This window comes from Muntiacus reevesi, chromosome 18 (genome assembly GCF_963930625.1).
Source record: "Muntiacus reevesi chromosome 18, mMunRee1.1, whole genome shotgun sequence".
NCBI classification, from domain to species: domain Eukaryota; kingdom Metazoa; phylum Chordata; class Mammalia; order Artiodactyla; family Cervidae; genus Muntiacus; species Muntiacus reevesi.
Window position 1 is genome coordinate 28,398,766 of NC_089266.1, and position 15,077 is coordinate 28,413,842.

General features: G+C 55.0%; 1 protein-coding gene across 1 annotated transcript; it reads right to left on the reverse strand.

Annotated features, from left to right (window-relative positions):
- Window positions 1-2,494: 2,494 nt before the first annotated feature.
- On the reverse strand, window positions 2,495-8,504 carry ALDH3A1 (aldehyde dehydrogenase 3 family member A1). The gene is made up of 10 exons (XM_065910906.1): window positions 8,343-8,504; window positions 6,547-6,778; window positions 6,158-6,243; window positions 5,719-5,927; window positions 5,042-5,159; window positions 4,449-4,590; window positions 3,742-3,908; window positions 3,227-3,326; window positions 2,758-2,888; window positions 2,495-2,584 (listed from the first exon to the last, which is right to left on the reverse strand). Exons 1-10 carry the CDS (start codon window positions 8,502-8,504, stop codon window positions 2,495-2,497), a joined length of 1,437 nt encoding a protein of 478 aa, XP_065766978.1.
- Between the last annotated feature and the right edge of the window lie 6,573 nt (window positions 8,505-15,077).

A 15,077-nucleotide genomic window follows, 5' to 3' on the forward strand; every position in this document is an offset into this window, starting at 1 on the left:
ATTTGGTTCAATCCCTGGGTGGGGAAGATCCCCTGGAGATGGTAATGGCAACTGATTCCAGTATTCTGGCCTGGGAAACCCCATGGACAGAGGAGCCTGGCAAGTTACAGTCCTTTGTGACTTTGGGGTCACAAAGGGTCAGACATGACTGAACAACAACAGTAATGCTCCTCCTTCTGCTGGAAGAGGGGTGCTATGAGATGGGATGTGAGTGGAGGTGACCTGTGTGTGAGCCTCTGCATCTGCCCCCCGCCTCCGTGAACCCCCAAGGCCTGCTCTGTACAGGAGACCGCCGTTAGCGGGGGCGGGGGGAATTTCCGGGAGCAGAGCCCCACCAGCCTCCCGTGGCTTTCACAAAGGCCACTCTGATGTCAGCCTGTTCCTGCAGCATCACCTAAGTCACCCCTATCAACCCCTTCCTAAGACACCCCAATCAAACAAGCCTCCTGAGAAGCACAGACCCTGTGTTTTTTTCACAATGTCCCTGGCACCCAGGACTGTCCACTCAAAAAAAAAATTGCTGTTTTTCTCTCTTGTGGTTAAGACTCTGCACTTCCAATGCAGGGGGCATGGGTTTGATCCCCAGTCCAGGAATTAAGATCCCACAGGCAGTGAGGCATGGCCAAAAAAGTAAAAAATAATTTTAAAAAATTTTGCTGAAGCAACAAATGAGTGGAGGAAATCTTCCCCTCTGTTTTATAACAACAGCAAAAGAAGAGACTGTGACCACAGCAGACTGCTTGCTTGTTTTCTGTCTGAGAGTCTAAATACTAGAAGCACCAAACAGTGGAACCAAAGGGTGCTTTGCCAAGGTTTCAGCTGCCCAGCCGAGCACCGGGATGTCAAGGTGCCCTCCATGCCCTCTGTCCAGTGTGATGGGGGTTGTGAGGAGCCACCCAGAATGTCACCCCCTCTCACTGGTGACCTGTGAGTTGGGATGGTTCTCGGTCATTTACGTTTTGGACAATGGCAATTGTTTGGAAAGGCTGAATCAATCATGCAAATTTTTTTTCAGAGCATTCCATAATCCAGGAAAAAAACAGCAGATGGGATCACAATATGGGTGAGATCAAGGTTTTTTTCATTGTTTTCCTTTGAGTTTAAATCTAGTTAGGAAATAGGGTTAGCCCAGAACAGGTCAGGTTTAGGACTTCACAATACAACAGCTTAGACTGTTAGTCTTGTAACATAGGTGGTAAGTGGGAAGAGGAGGAGGACGGAAAAGGGGGGTGACGGTGACTTTTCCCAGAGCACAGAGAAAGATGCAGATCAGGTGTTTGGAGACCCTGAACCATCTCCTCTCCAAGTTGCGTGTTTCCAGCTCTCTCGACACCATCTCAGGCAAGGCTTTGAGGACACATCCCTGTGGATGACACCTCCATGGTGTCGAGGCTGTGAATGGTGCCGCAAGACCAGGCTACGCCGCTTCCGAGCCTGGGCTTCCTCCTCTGTGGAGGGTGCACAGAGCTGCTGGTGGTGGGGGTTGGGGGAGGAGGGGTGGGTCCAGCCGAGCCTTCCTCCTTCCTCCTCCTCTGGCTTTAGGATGGTTCTGCTCAGGGAGGTCAAGAGACACGTCGCTTTTGAGCAGGATGCTGTCTGTCTGTTAATTTGGCTTAAATCTTACTAGATGCAGGAGTCTGGAGCTCAGGGCCGGGGGGCCGGAGACTTTAATTTGGGAGGAGAAACTGGGGAGGTGGGGGGCACTGAAGTGTGGGGTCCTGGGAACCCAGAGTGAGGGGGAGAGTGCTGAAAGGAGGGGTGTCCGGGCAGGGGGCTGCCATGGGGACGAAGTGTTTAGGGCAGAGAACAGGTGATGGCTCAGCCGGGTTGGGGGTGGAGGGGAGGAGGGGAGGGACGGGGCAGTGACTCAGGGCAGCGGTCTGGGGAAGACTTTGCTTTCGTTTTCAATTATTTGGATATTTGCAAAATAAGTAACAGGCACACAAAGAACATCCAGTGACCTGGTCCCCTCCCCTGCCCTCCTGGAGCGGAGGAGGTAACAGCCAGTGGCCAGCGTCGGCTGGTCTCCCCCGCTGTCCCCTCACCCACAGGCCTGACCGACGCCCTGCTTCCCACAGTCTTCACTGGACCCTGACCCGGGTCCTCAGGCCAGACCCTGGCCCAGAAGTTGCTGCGCACTGGGGTTCCGGTGTTGCCCCAGCTCCCTGTCCTCCCACCCCAGAGGCAGCATGCTGGAGTTACCCAGGGGGTCGTGTGACCATCCACCATGTGTCTCACCCAGGGACCCCTGCCCCCACCTCCTTGGTCCCCCCTCTGCTAGACTCCCTGAAATGGAGCTGACATCACCAAGTTCCAGGGCCCTGGGGCAGAAGGGAAGCTCCTCAGCTGACAGTGGGGTGGGACTGGAGAAGGTGGGGGTTGGGGAGGTGGGGGATGGGGGGTGGAGGTGGGGGATGGGGGGTGGAGGTGGGGTGGGCCTGGAGAGGGTGGGGGCGGGGTGCAGAGACACACAGTCCAGCGCTGGTCCAAAGCTTTATTGCTCTATGTTTAGTGTAGTGCGGGGGCGGGGCCGGGCAGGAACTATGCGCTCGAGCAGGGGGGCGCCAGGGGAGCACTCCGAGCACTGAGAGCCGGGCGGGGGGCGAGCAGTGGAGGGGCGCCAGGGGAGCCCTCCGAGGGCGCAGCACAGTGAGGCCAGGGCAGTGCTTCAGTGACGGGGCATCTGTGGGGGACACGAGGGCAGTGAGGACCTTGTCCAGCCCAGCGGCTCCCCCACCCCCGCCTCCCACCTCTCACCTTGGCAGGGCTCGGCGGGTATCTGGCTCTGAGGGTCTCCTCGTTCAGCAGAGGCCTCACCAGGCAGGAGCGGCGGTGCGAGAAGGTCTCGAAGCTCTTCCTGCCGTGGTAGGACCCCATGCCGCTGTCCCCTGTGGGGGCGCCGGCTCAGTGTGGCCCGAGACCCCAATGCCCCTCCTGTGCCCCTCTGCCATCCGCCTACCCGGCCGATCCCCGATCCCGTCCAGCCAATCCCCAACCTGGGGTGTCCGCTGCAGTGCCCGCAGCCCTGGGCCTGAAGAGTTTCACCCCAACTGGCCACTAAGTGGCTCTGAGGCCTCTCTCAGGGCCCAGGTGAGAGTCTTGAGATTCAATGTGGCTTTTGGGTGTGCCGGCAGAGGGAGGGGTTGGGGGAGTCTGAGGCTCAACCCAGGGATGGGGGACACCCCGGGGTGGGGCAGCAGGTGGCAAGCTCAGCCCCCAGACTCACCCACACCCCCGTAGGGCAGCGAGTGCACGGTGATGTGGACGATGACGTCGTTGGCCGTCACCCCACCGCTGGAGGTCTCCGCGATCATCTTCTTAATCACCTGCAACGGCCCCCCCACCCCCGGCCTCAGTGTCCACCCAGGACCCCCCAGCCCTCCCCCCTCTGTGTGATTCCAGGAGCCGCAAGGATGCGAGCTGGTGGAGGCCGAGCCCCAGCCTGGGGCCACTCCCCCCACCCCCAGAGTCCCAGCCTGGGTCCCCCACTCTCCCCAAGGGGATTTGTGCCTAGACGGGAAGGGCAGAAGTTCCCACACCGAGCATAGCGCCAAGCGGGTCAACATCGCAGTCAGTCTCTGTCCAGACTTGAGAGATGAGGGGAAAGGGACTCAGGAAGGGTAGGGAACTTGCCCGACGCCACACAGCAGGGAGTATGGGGCTGGGATCTGTTCCCCGGGTCTGTGTTTACAGGGGTGCTGAGCTAGGGTCCCAGGATCCTGGGGAGGGCGCCTGGCCCACCTTGTCGTTTGGTGAGAAGACGTAGAGCGCCAGGGGCTTCTCGCGCTGGGTGATGAATTGGATGGCCTCCTCCAGGCTGCGCACGCACACTATGGGCAGGATGGGCCCAAAGACCTCCTCCTGCATCACCGGGGACTGGGGGTCCACGTCCATAAGGATGGTGGGGGCTGGGCAGGGAGAGGCCAGCATCAGCCAGTGCCCGGACCCACCCAGGCACATGGCCTTCTCTCCTAGCCTTTTACAGATGAGGTCCCCAGGCTCTGCGAGGGGCAGGAGGAGGCCCTCCAGCTGGGCTTCACCCTGGAGGGTCATGGGGAGGACAGTGGCATAACCAGTATGGGGGTCCATGGGGGCCCCACTTCAGGCCACATGAGCCCAGCTGGAGCTCCTCAGCCTTCCGGCAAACTGGGGGCCAAGTGGGCCCCTATCTGCTGACCCCCGAGCCCAGGCAGGAGGCTCCTCCCGCTTGGCACACCCAGGGCTCCCATGGCCTCTGCCGCCAGCACCCTCTGCTTTAGGCATTGGGGGTGGGGGGCTATGGTCTGCGGAGGGGCCTCCCAGGTGGCGCCCAGCTCCTGCCCATGGAGAGGCCTGGAGTCAACCAGGGCTGTGGGTGAAAGCGGCTTATGTGCACCGCAGGGGTTCGCCTGCCCCTCAAGGGTCCGTGCCCATTTCTGCCAGCCCTTCCGGAGCGCTGGCACACACACCGATGTAGCGGCTGGCTGCATCCCCAGTGCCTCCATAGGCGACCTTCTGGCCCTCCAGCAGGCCCATCACCCTCTGGAAGTGCTGGGAGTTGATGATTCTCCCGTAGTCCCTGGACTTCTTGGCGTCCTCCCCGTAGAACTCCTGTGAGGAGACGGCAGGCTCCAGGTGAGGACTGGACCCTCGTCATGGCCACAGGCTGCAAGGCCACGGCAACTTCAATGGGCACCGCCTGGTGGAGCAGTGCCAGTAAAAACTACGGGGCTGCCACACCCCTGCTGCCCACCACCTTCCCCAGGCCATGAAGTGCTGCTGTTTGAAAGAAATACATGCACGGCGTCTGGACATCACATTGGGCCCAAACATGCGTCCACAGCACGAAGGACAGAGGGGACACGCCACGTGAGCAGCGACTGCCTCTAGAGGGTGGGATTCCAGGTAGAGCTCTTTTCCTTCTCTGTGCTTTTTAATCTTTTCCAAATTACAGTGAGTGTGGGTTATTTTCATGATCAGAAAAAAAATTCAGTCTTTTCTTTAGTCCACACCCATCTCACTGCCTGGCAGCCCATCACCCACCCCCTGTGCCAGCACTCACTTTCAGGGACTTTTTGAGCTTCTCCACGATTTGGCTCTGGATAGAGGGGTCACACAGGATGTAGTCGGGGGCCACGCAGGTCTGGCCACTGTTCATGAACTTTCCCCAGGCGATGCGTCTGTGAGAACCCCAGGTTATAGGGCATTTTGCCAGCCCTGGGGAGGTGGGAGGGGGTTCCCTGGGAACAAGCCACTGGCCCGGTTAGCCCAGGGTCAGGCTGTAAGGGACTGAGCTATGAGCCGTTCATGGGGATGGGGGAGGGGGTGTGCCTCGGTGCCCCACTGGCTTCCAGATTCCTGCCAAAGCACACTCAGGACCCTGGACGTGATCCCTGGGCCTGCAGTGACCTCCCTACTGACTGGGAGGAGGATGTCTGGGGCAGGGGGGCTGGGGTAGGTGGCCTTTGTACCCCTCTTTCAACAGCCTTGAGCCCTGCATGGCCAGGTGTCACCTGCTCAAGGTCCCCACGCCCCAGAAGGCCACACATGCAGGGTGTGAAGGGGGGTGGGGCTCTGGCCCGATGCCCCCATCCCTTCAGGAAGTCTTTCCCAAACTCTCTCTGTGAACATGGTACCCCACCCCAGCTCCTGCCAGGACTGCAGGTGCCCAAGCTCAGGGCCATGTCGGTGTCGCTTGGGGTACCCTGCTGTCTGCCTAGGTTGGGGGCAGCCTCTCACCTGCAGGCAACGTCCAGATCGCAGTCCTTGTCCACATAGCAGGGATTCTTGCCCCCTAGCTCCAGTGTGACGGGGGTCAGGTGCTTGGCCGCAGCCATCATGACGACCCTGCCCACCCCGGTGCTCCCGGTGTACAGGATGTGATCGAATCTCTCTTTGAGCACCTCCGTGGTCTCAGCAACACCCCCATTGATCACAGGATACAGATCCTTCCGAGCAAGGATGGAGGCGAGGCTCAGACACGGCCACAGCCCCCTCCCCACCCTCCCGGGCAGCCACCACCGAGCGAACTCCCTCTCCTGGCTTGGGGGTCCATTCTCCTCAACAAACTGTCCTCACCCCACCCGTGGCTCAGCCCGTGGCTGCAAGAATTCACTATTTCCCCACCACAAAGACCCGGCCCGGTCTCAGCTCTCAGTGTGCCGGGGGAGCCCATCACCTGGTCCAGGTACTGGGGGAGGATGGCGGCCAGCAGGCTCGCCGTGTTCTCACTCAGCTCCGACGGCTTCAGGACCACCGCATTCCCTGCAGAGCACAGAGAGTCGGCACTGCACCAGGGTCACCCCGCACTCCGTCCTCCAAGGGACCCAGGACACATGGCGGGAGGCAGGGCTGCATGGACATCCGAACCTGGCTGGGCCCTGGGCACTCAGAGGCCTAGCTGAATACTCTGGTCCTTGCAGCCTCCTGTGAGAACTAGCTCCATCAAACCTCTCCCTGACTGCAGGCCCCATCTTCGCCCAGGCTTCAGCACCCCAGACCCCTTCCTCTGTAGTGGAGGATGGAGACCCCTCCTGGCTCCCCAACCTGGAGCGGGGCCCACGGTACCTGCAGCAATGGCGCCCACCATGGGCTGGATGGTCAGGTTGAAGGGGTAGTTCCAGGTGCCGATGACGAGGACCACGCCGAGGGGCTCCGAGTGGATGTAGGCCTCATCCTGCTGGGTATGGGGGGTCTTCTCCACGGGCTCGTCAGCAGCCCACTCAGGGAGTTTCCTGATCATGTAGTCGATCTCCTCCAGGACATACACAATCTCCTCATAGTAGGCAGTCCATTCATTCTAGAGAGAGGGCTCAGTGAGGCTCACCCCAGGATGAGGGCCATGAAGTGGGGGCTCTGAGCAGAGGCCCCATGGCCCGTGGTGGTCCTGCTTCCCAGCTCTGTGACCCTAAATGAGCTTCCTACCCTCAGTCTCCAAATTTGCAAAATGGGAGCAAGACAGGACCTTATGCTCCAGGTGGGCCCATTTAGAACTTGACTTGTTCAGCTGCAAGGAGATATTCACTGCAAAATCCCCAGCCTAGAGCACCTGCCAAGAAGGCACAGGGGGTGGGACTGAGGATTAACCTTTGGGTGGTGAGCTGTGAGGACCCCTTTCTGCAAGTGCTGGGAGCTCAGGCAGGTTGGACATGTTGAGTTTGAGGTGCCCAAGGGGACTTCAGACCTGATTTGAGGGTCCCTAGTGAGTCAGGGAGTGCTTCCCTAGTGGCTCAATGGTAAAGATTCCGCCTGCCAGTGCAGGAGACACGGGCTCGATCCCTGGGTCGGGAAGATGCCCTGGAGAAGGAAATGGCAACCCACTCCACTATGCTTGCCTGGGAAATCCCATGGAAGGGGAGCCTGGTGGGCTACAGTCCATGGGGGTCCCAAAGAGTCTAACAACAAGCGAGTCCAGGGGAACAGAGCTGAACGGTGTCCAGGAAGGCTTATAGATGAAAACAAGGCTTGAACCCAGAATAGAGCCCTAAGAAGACCACCTTGAGAAAGGGGCTACAAGAAAGATGCGACCAAAGAGAGTCAGGAGAAAATCCAGGAGACCCTCAAGCCCGGGGAGGAGGGACTGGGCAGCCCACGGCAGGGCGTGGGGTGGGAAGGAAGCCAGTGTGCAGGGTGGGGAGAGAGGGAGTGCAGATGTAATAAACAGCTGTGTCTCAAACTGTGACTGTGCAGACCAAGATGCACGTTGTGAGGTCAACCACTTGGATTTTCTTGCCTTTGGTTTTTGTCTTAAGGTTAGAAATCTTGAGAGATTAAAAAAAAAAAAAAAATTCAGTAGCAAAGGGCCGGGAAGCAGAAGGCTTGTAGACTCCAGCCTCTCTGCTCCCCTCCGAGGCAAGACTGGAGGGTGGAAGCAGGTCCAGGTGACTTGGGGGCAGTGAAGGGAAGGGGCTGAGAATTTGGAGGGGTCTGATTTTGCTCAGAGAGAGGAAAGGATGGGGAGGGAGAGCAGACCCCAGCAGAGCGGTCAGACTGAGCTGTTTCCTGGTGTGGAGAACCCGGGCCCGCGTGGGGCTGAGAGATGGAGGAGAGAGAGGCCGGAAGGGGTGTCCTCTCAGCAGGAGATGGTTCAAGTGGTGGCCTCGTGCGCTGGGCTGGGTGGAGAAGGCAGTGAAGCCAGGAGCGGGGATGACAGATGGTGGAAAAGAGCCTCTGGCCCTGTGCAGGGCGCGTGGACCTGGGACTCGCCTCAAGAGCAGGGAGAGGAGGGAGCACCCCATCCCAGAGGCGCGCAGAGAACTAAGAGGCTTCTCTGTTAAGGGGTGGAGCACGCCACCTCCACCCCCGCGCGCAGCTGACGCCCTCGGCGCATGCAGTCCGCGCCTCCAGTGGTCGGGTCGGTGCACCTTGTGGAGGTCCGCAGCCAGCGCGCCCACGAGGTCCTTCTCTCGCTCGCGAATCAGGCGCCGCAGCCCCTCTAGCTGCTGGACGCGGAACTGGAGCGGGCGCGTCCGACCCGAGTTGAAGGCGGCTCTGGCCCGCTGCACCACCTCGCTGATTGCGCTCATGGTCCCTGGGAACAGAGAGCTTCTTGCAGCGGGGAGGAGAGCGCCTTCCCATCGGGCACAGGCACAGAGACCTGGGGTCCGCAGGGCAACACCCACCCCTGCTGCTGTTTTTATAGGATGAAGATCTCCCTGGAATCACCGGGAAGTGGCATCCTTTTTGCCTTCTCAGCTCCCTAACCCCACGGTCTGGACTGTCCTGGTTGGCAGGCTACTCCTGCCCACCAGCAGATGACGGACCCTCACACTGGGGACCCGGCAGCAGTGGCCTGGAGTCCTAAGGTTGTCTACACTTGCTCACCGTGGGGTCTTGGCAGTGTGCTGGAGGCAGGCCCTTCTTGGCATCTCTCAAGTCCCACGCCCACCTCTACTTGTGTGCGGAGCTGTTGACACTCCCAGGGCAAATCCTCCAAGTGCTCTCCAGGCACCCCCGACCAGGCCAGTCTCCAGATCAGATTAAAGGACCCAGGTGGTGACTCCACACCCACACTGAGTAAAGGAAACCCAGCACCAGGACACACGGCCCACCTTTCTGACTGAGCCTTATTCTCAAAAGCACTGGTGACTTCTTCCCAGACAGACCCAGGCTGGCTGGGTCTTTAAACTGTCAGACATGTCCCCGGCACGAGGAGTAAGAAACGAAACAGGCTACAGACAACAGATACACCAGGCATGTGTGCACTTGCAAGAGCCCGTAGGGGCAAGCCCTGGCACGGTGATCTTTTGGTGGTGGGGTAGGGGGTAGGGGGATGGTGGATAAGAGGTGATCTTTGCTTTCATTTTTCTGAAGGGCTTCACTTTTCTGCAGCGAATTTGCATTTTTAAAAAACGTTTGTTAATTTGAGGGGGGTGGAATTCCCTGGCTGTCCAATGGTTAGGGCGCAGAGCTTCCACTGCAGGACTGCAGGGGGTGCAGTTTTGATCTCTGGTTGGGGACCTAATATCCTGCATGTTTGTTCACTTTATGAATAGGCAATACATGCTCATGGTAGAAAATGTAAAAGATACAGAAAGGACACAGAGAAAAGTTAAGTGTCCCTCCTTCCTCTCCCCCAGCAATTCTTGTTGTCCTCCCAGAGGTGTCCACCCACTTTCAGACACAGTGTGATCTCTGATAGCAGAAAAAAATATAGTAAGGCTATTTCCACTTTTAAAAAAAAATGTCATTATATGGGGCTTCCCAGGTGGCCCTTGTGGTGTGAGGTTGGCCGCCTGCCAATGTAGGAGACATAAGAGATGCAGGTTCAATCTCTAAGTAGGAAAGATCCCCTGGAGAAGGGCATGGCAACCCACTCCAGTATTCTTGCCTGGAGAATCCCATGGACAGAGGAGTCTGGTGGGCTACAGTCCATAGGGTCATAAAGAGTCAGACACGACTAAAGTGACTTAGCACTGCACGACATATACACGATACATATGGTATATGTGCATGTGTTATTATACATGGTATATATATACCATGTCTTCACCTGAGCCACCGTGTCGGCAGGGGTCAGCATCCCCTTTGAGCCTCATAGACATTCTCACTCTGAAGGAGTGCCCGCAAAGAAGGAGCCGGTATAGTCCACATTACCAATGAGGAAAGTGAAGCTGAGAGACATTAAATGCTCTCTCTCTGGTCTCACAGTTCACAAGCTGCCAAGTCAAGACTTGAACCTGCTTCTATCTCTATCTGCGTAGTCCCTTTAACTATGGGACTCTTCTGCCTCTGGGTGACTGAATCAAGCCTCCTCACCCAGTGTCCCCAGGTCCCCCTGCTCCGAGGGCCCCCAGGGGCCCCACCTCCCTGGAGCTGCTGAACGTGAGCTTCAGACCTTTGGCACACAGATTAGAGGCTCAGAAGATGCTCCTGGGTGTGGGAGGACCAGCTGCAGGGGTGGACCACTCCCTGCCAGGCTGCAGCTAGAGGTCTCTAGGAGGAGAAGAGAAGGAAAAGAGGGTTACCTTCGACACAGGCTCTCCCAGGGATGGAGCTCCAGGAATGGGTGTCAGCTTAGAGGTGATGAATTTAAGGACCCTTCTGCCGGTCCTGGGAGTCCCTCCCCAGGAAGTTTGCGTAACAAGAGCAAAACAGCTTTCAAATTTGGGGCATTGTAATCTGCTCCCAGTTTGGGGGATTAGGACTGGGCTGTCTGCTTTTGTCTGGTTCAGAAATGCAAGAATGTGTCCGCAAGGCTTGGGTGGGGCCTGGTCCAACCTTCCAAAGGAGCCCCTGTGTTTGCCCAGGGGCTGCGGATTGATTTAGACTGACCTGACAGCTTCCAGATTTCCCAAGTGCAGATGCCAGCTGCTGTTCTCCCGACCGCCCTGGTTACATAAGAGCGGGGGGTGGGGGGCAGGGTACAGTTGTGGTGAGTGTGCACGCAGCTCCCTGAAGATGCCCCATGGAGGCAGGATTGCCAAGCCTGGGGAGCCACAGGCCGAGACTGTCTATAGGAGGCCCCACTGTATGTGGGTCTGCCCTCCTGTTGAACAGCAGAGGAAGAGGACCATGAACCGGTACCAACGGCCAGGAATCTCCCGGGTGTGGTCACCTGGGGGCCAGAGACGCTTAGGCAGGGAGGGCTTGGGAAGCCCCTTTCCCTAAATTACAGGTGTTTGCTGGGTGTCTGCTCAGGGGCAGGGTGGGGAGGTGGAGGCAGGTGTGGAAAACGCATCTGAACACTGCCCACACCTCCCCTGCTAACACTTCAGGCTCTGGGCCTCCCACTGGCACTGCCTGCCACCCTCACCTGCCAGCCATGCCACGTCCAGGGGTCCCTGCCTCCCTCCTGGATTGATTGTCTGGCCCCCTCCCTCCACCTGGAATGCCCCTCCCTGTATTGCCGCCCACCAACCCTCGACACCGTGCTTCCTCCTCTTCCTCCATGCTGTTCTTCTCCAGAAGGTATATCAGCCTCTGACAGGCCATCTGTCAGCCACCACCTAGAATTTGCTTTGTTCACTGCTGAGTCCGAAGCACCTCGAACACTGTCTGCCACACAATAGATGCTCAATAAGTGAGTGATGTGATGAAGTGAAGAAAGAGAGTGTTTCAAAGTAATATGAAACCTGTAGTTGCTGCAAGATGCACAAGAAGCTGCAGGGCCTCTGATGAAGGTCCCACGGTGGGTAAGTGGGGAAATGGCATCTGAGCTGAATGGGGGGTATTTAGGGAAGGAACAGCAGGGAGGCTTGGATCAGCAAAAGCAGATGCACAGAGGCAGGAACAAAGTCACGTGTCATTGCAGTTATTAATAAGGTTCTATTAACAAAAGAATTGAAACTGTCAAGGGTGCAGATTTTTAGGCCCCGTGCTCAACGAGATCAGAAGCTCTGGCTGAGGCCCAGCCATTGGTGATCCTACAAGGCCCCCCAAATTTCCAACATCCGTTGGATCATAGAAAAAGCAAGAGAATTCCAGAAAAACATCTACTTCTGCTCTATTGAAGGTAACGACAGAGGGTGAGATGGTTGGATGGCATCACTGACTCTAGGGACATGAGTTTGAGCAAGCTCCAGGAGCTGGTGATAGACAAGGAAGCCCGGTGTGTTGCAGTTCATGGGGTCGCAAAGAGTTGGACACGACTGAGCAACTGAACTGACTGACTCTGCTTTATTGACTATACCAAAGCCTTTGTGTGGATCACAAGAAACTGCAGAAAATTCTTCAAGAGATGGGAATACCAGACCACCTTACCTGCCTCCTGAGAAATCTGTATGCAGGTCAAGAAGCAACAGTTAGAATCAGACATGGAACAACAGACTGGTTCCAAATTGGGAAAGGAGTACGTCAAGGCTGTATATTTTCACCCTGCTTAATTTACTTATATGCAGGGTACATCACGAGAAATGCTGGACTGGATGAAGCACAAGCTGGAATCAAAAGATTGCTGGGAGAAATATCAATAACCTCAGATATGCAGATGACACCATCCATATGGCAGAAAGCAAAGAGGAACTGAAGAGCCTCTTGATGAAAGTGAAAGAGGAGAGTGAAAAAGCTGGCTTAAAACTCAACATTCAAAAAACGAAGATCATGGCATCTGGTCCCATCACTTCATGGAAATAAATGGGGAAACAATGGAAACAGTGACAGACTTTATTCTCTTGGGCTCCAAAATCACTGCAGATGATGACTGCAGCCATGAAATTAAAAGACTCTTGCTGCTTGGAAGAAAAATTATGACCAACCTAGATAGTATATTAAAAAGCAGAGACATTATTTTGCCAACAAAGGTCCGTACATATAGTCAAAGCTATGGTTTTTTCAGTAGTTATGTATGGATGTGAGAGCTGGACTATAAAGAAAGCTGAGTGCTGAAGAATTGATGCTTTTCAACTGCGGTGTTGGAGAAGACGTTGGAGAGTCCCTTGGACTGAAAGGAGATCAAATCAATCAATCCTAAAGGGAATCAGTCCTGAATATTTATTGGAATGACTGATGCTGAGGCTGAAATTCCAATCCTTTGGCCACCTGATGTGAAGAACTGACTCATTGGAAAAGACCCTGATGCTGGGAAAGATTGAAGGCAGGAGGAGAAGAGGACGACAGAGGATGAGATGGTTGGATGGCATCACTGACTCGATGGATATGAGTTTGAGCAAGCTCCAGGAATTGGTGATGGACAGGAAAGCCTGATGTGTTGCAGTCCATGGGGTAGCAAAGTGTTGGACATGACTGAACGACTGAACTAAAAAAGGCCTCCAGGTGATTCTGAGGCCTCCAAAGGATTCTGAGGCCTCCAGGCGATTCTGAGGCCTCCAGGTGAAGGTGGAGAACAACTGACTCACCAGTGACTGGGCAGAGTTCCCTTTAATCTCTGTGTTTATTCCTTTAAGAAGTTGCTATAAGGAAATCTTATTATTTATTGTTTAATACCTGCTACATGTTACATACATACATACATATATGCATTTACAAAACTATATTTTGTAAACTATGTATGTATGTAACTATATTTTGGAACTCCTGGGAAGATTGATGGTAATGATGTGAATATGAGAGATTTTACATTGGTCTGTGGCACAGAATTCAGTTTACATGTTTCAAGTGGTCAAGAAGCTAGGGCATAAAACCTGAGAAACTGTCCTAAGCGATGAGTACAAGGTCTTTAGAGGGGAACATGAAGTTGTTACGTGACAGCAGGTGTGACGTGAGGCATTATTCCAGGGATGCATTGCAAAGTCGAGCTGCCTGTGGTCATCACGGCCACCACTCAGGCAGTGGTCATTTTGTGCTGTGACTGGACACATGGGGCCTCTGATGACAATTCTACAGGAAGGTGTCACACACACACACACACACACCCATTTTATAAAGAGGGAACGGAGGCTCAAAGAACATTGGTCCAAGTTCTCATCACTCACAGGTGGTGGAACCAGCCTTTGGACCCACCAAAGCCCAGGCTGACTCACCCAGTCCAAGCCATCTCCTTAGAAGCGAGGTGCAGCCAAAGCAACCCCAACGGGAAGTGTCATATCCATTCCCATTCCTCGTGGCGGGGCCCTCCTGCCCTCCTCTGAACGTTCTGATTCTCAGTACATAGCTGGTTCCAACCAACCTGGGGATCTGGTTCTAAGTGATTAGATAGAAAGAAGAAGGATGCCAGGGAGGAACAGCTGGGAAGAACAGTGAGAAAGATGCCAACCAGCAGGATCAATTCCCTGTACAACAACATCGAAGAGGAGAAGTAAATTTAAATTCAACAAAAGAAGTGTAAGACTTATACACTGAAAACTGCAACACTTTGTTAAAAAAAAAAATTAAAGATCTAAATAAATGAAATCACAGGTCATGGATCAGAAGATGTAACATTAAGGTGACAATACTCTCCAAATGAATTTACAGAGTCAATACAATTCCTGTCAAAATCCCCAATTTTTTTTTTTTTTGCAGGAATGAAAAAACTGACCTTAAAGTTTGTATGTAAATGCAAAGGACCCAGAATAGACAGAACAATCTTGAAAAAGAAGAATAAAGGTAGAGACTCAATTTCAAAACTATGACAAAGCTGCAGTGATCAAGATGGTGATGCTGCTGGGACTTCCCTGGGGGGTCCAGTGGTTAAGACTCTGAGCTTCCATTGCAGGGGGCACAGGTTTGATCCCTGATCAGGGAACTAGATCCAACATGCTGCATGGTGCAGCCAAAAAAAGAAGATTATGGTGCTGACATAAAACAAGCATTCAGATCAGTGGAGGGGCTTCACAGGTGGCACTAGTAGTTAAGAATCCACCTGCCAATGCAGGAGACATCAGAGACATGGGTTCCATCCCTGGGTCAGGAAGATCCCCTGGAGAAGGAAATGGCAACACACTCCAGTATTTTTCTCTGGAGAATCCCATGGACAGAGGAGCCTGGTGGGCTACCATTCACGGGACCACAAAGATTCAAAAACAACTGAAGCAACTTAGCATGCACGCATAGATCAATGGAACAGAGCTGAGTCCAGAAATAAACTGTTACACATATAGCCAACTGACTTTTGACAAGGCTGCCAAGACAATTCAGCAAGGAGAGAATGGTCTTTCCAACAAAGAGCACTGCACAACAGAATATCTACATGCAAAAGGATGAACTTGGACCCTTGCCCC

Excerpts from the sequence above, each read along its gene's own strand:
- ALDH3A1 (XM_065910906.1), bottom strand. The coding sequence starts at position 8,504 with ATGAGCGCAATCAGCGAGGTGGTGCAGCGGGCCAGAGCCGCCTTCAAC. Across the intron at positions 5,928-6,157 it reads TCCCCCAGTACCTGGACCAG|GATCTGTATCCTGTGATCAA; the intron begins GTGATGGGCTCC and ends CTTGCTCGGAAG. Across the intron at positions 2,585-2,757 it reads ACCCGCCGAGCCCTGCCAAG|TGCTCGGAGTGCTCCCCTGG; the intron begins GTGAGAGGTGGG and ends CCCGGCTCTCAG.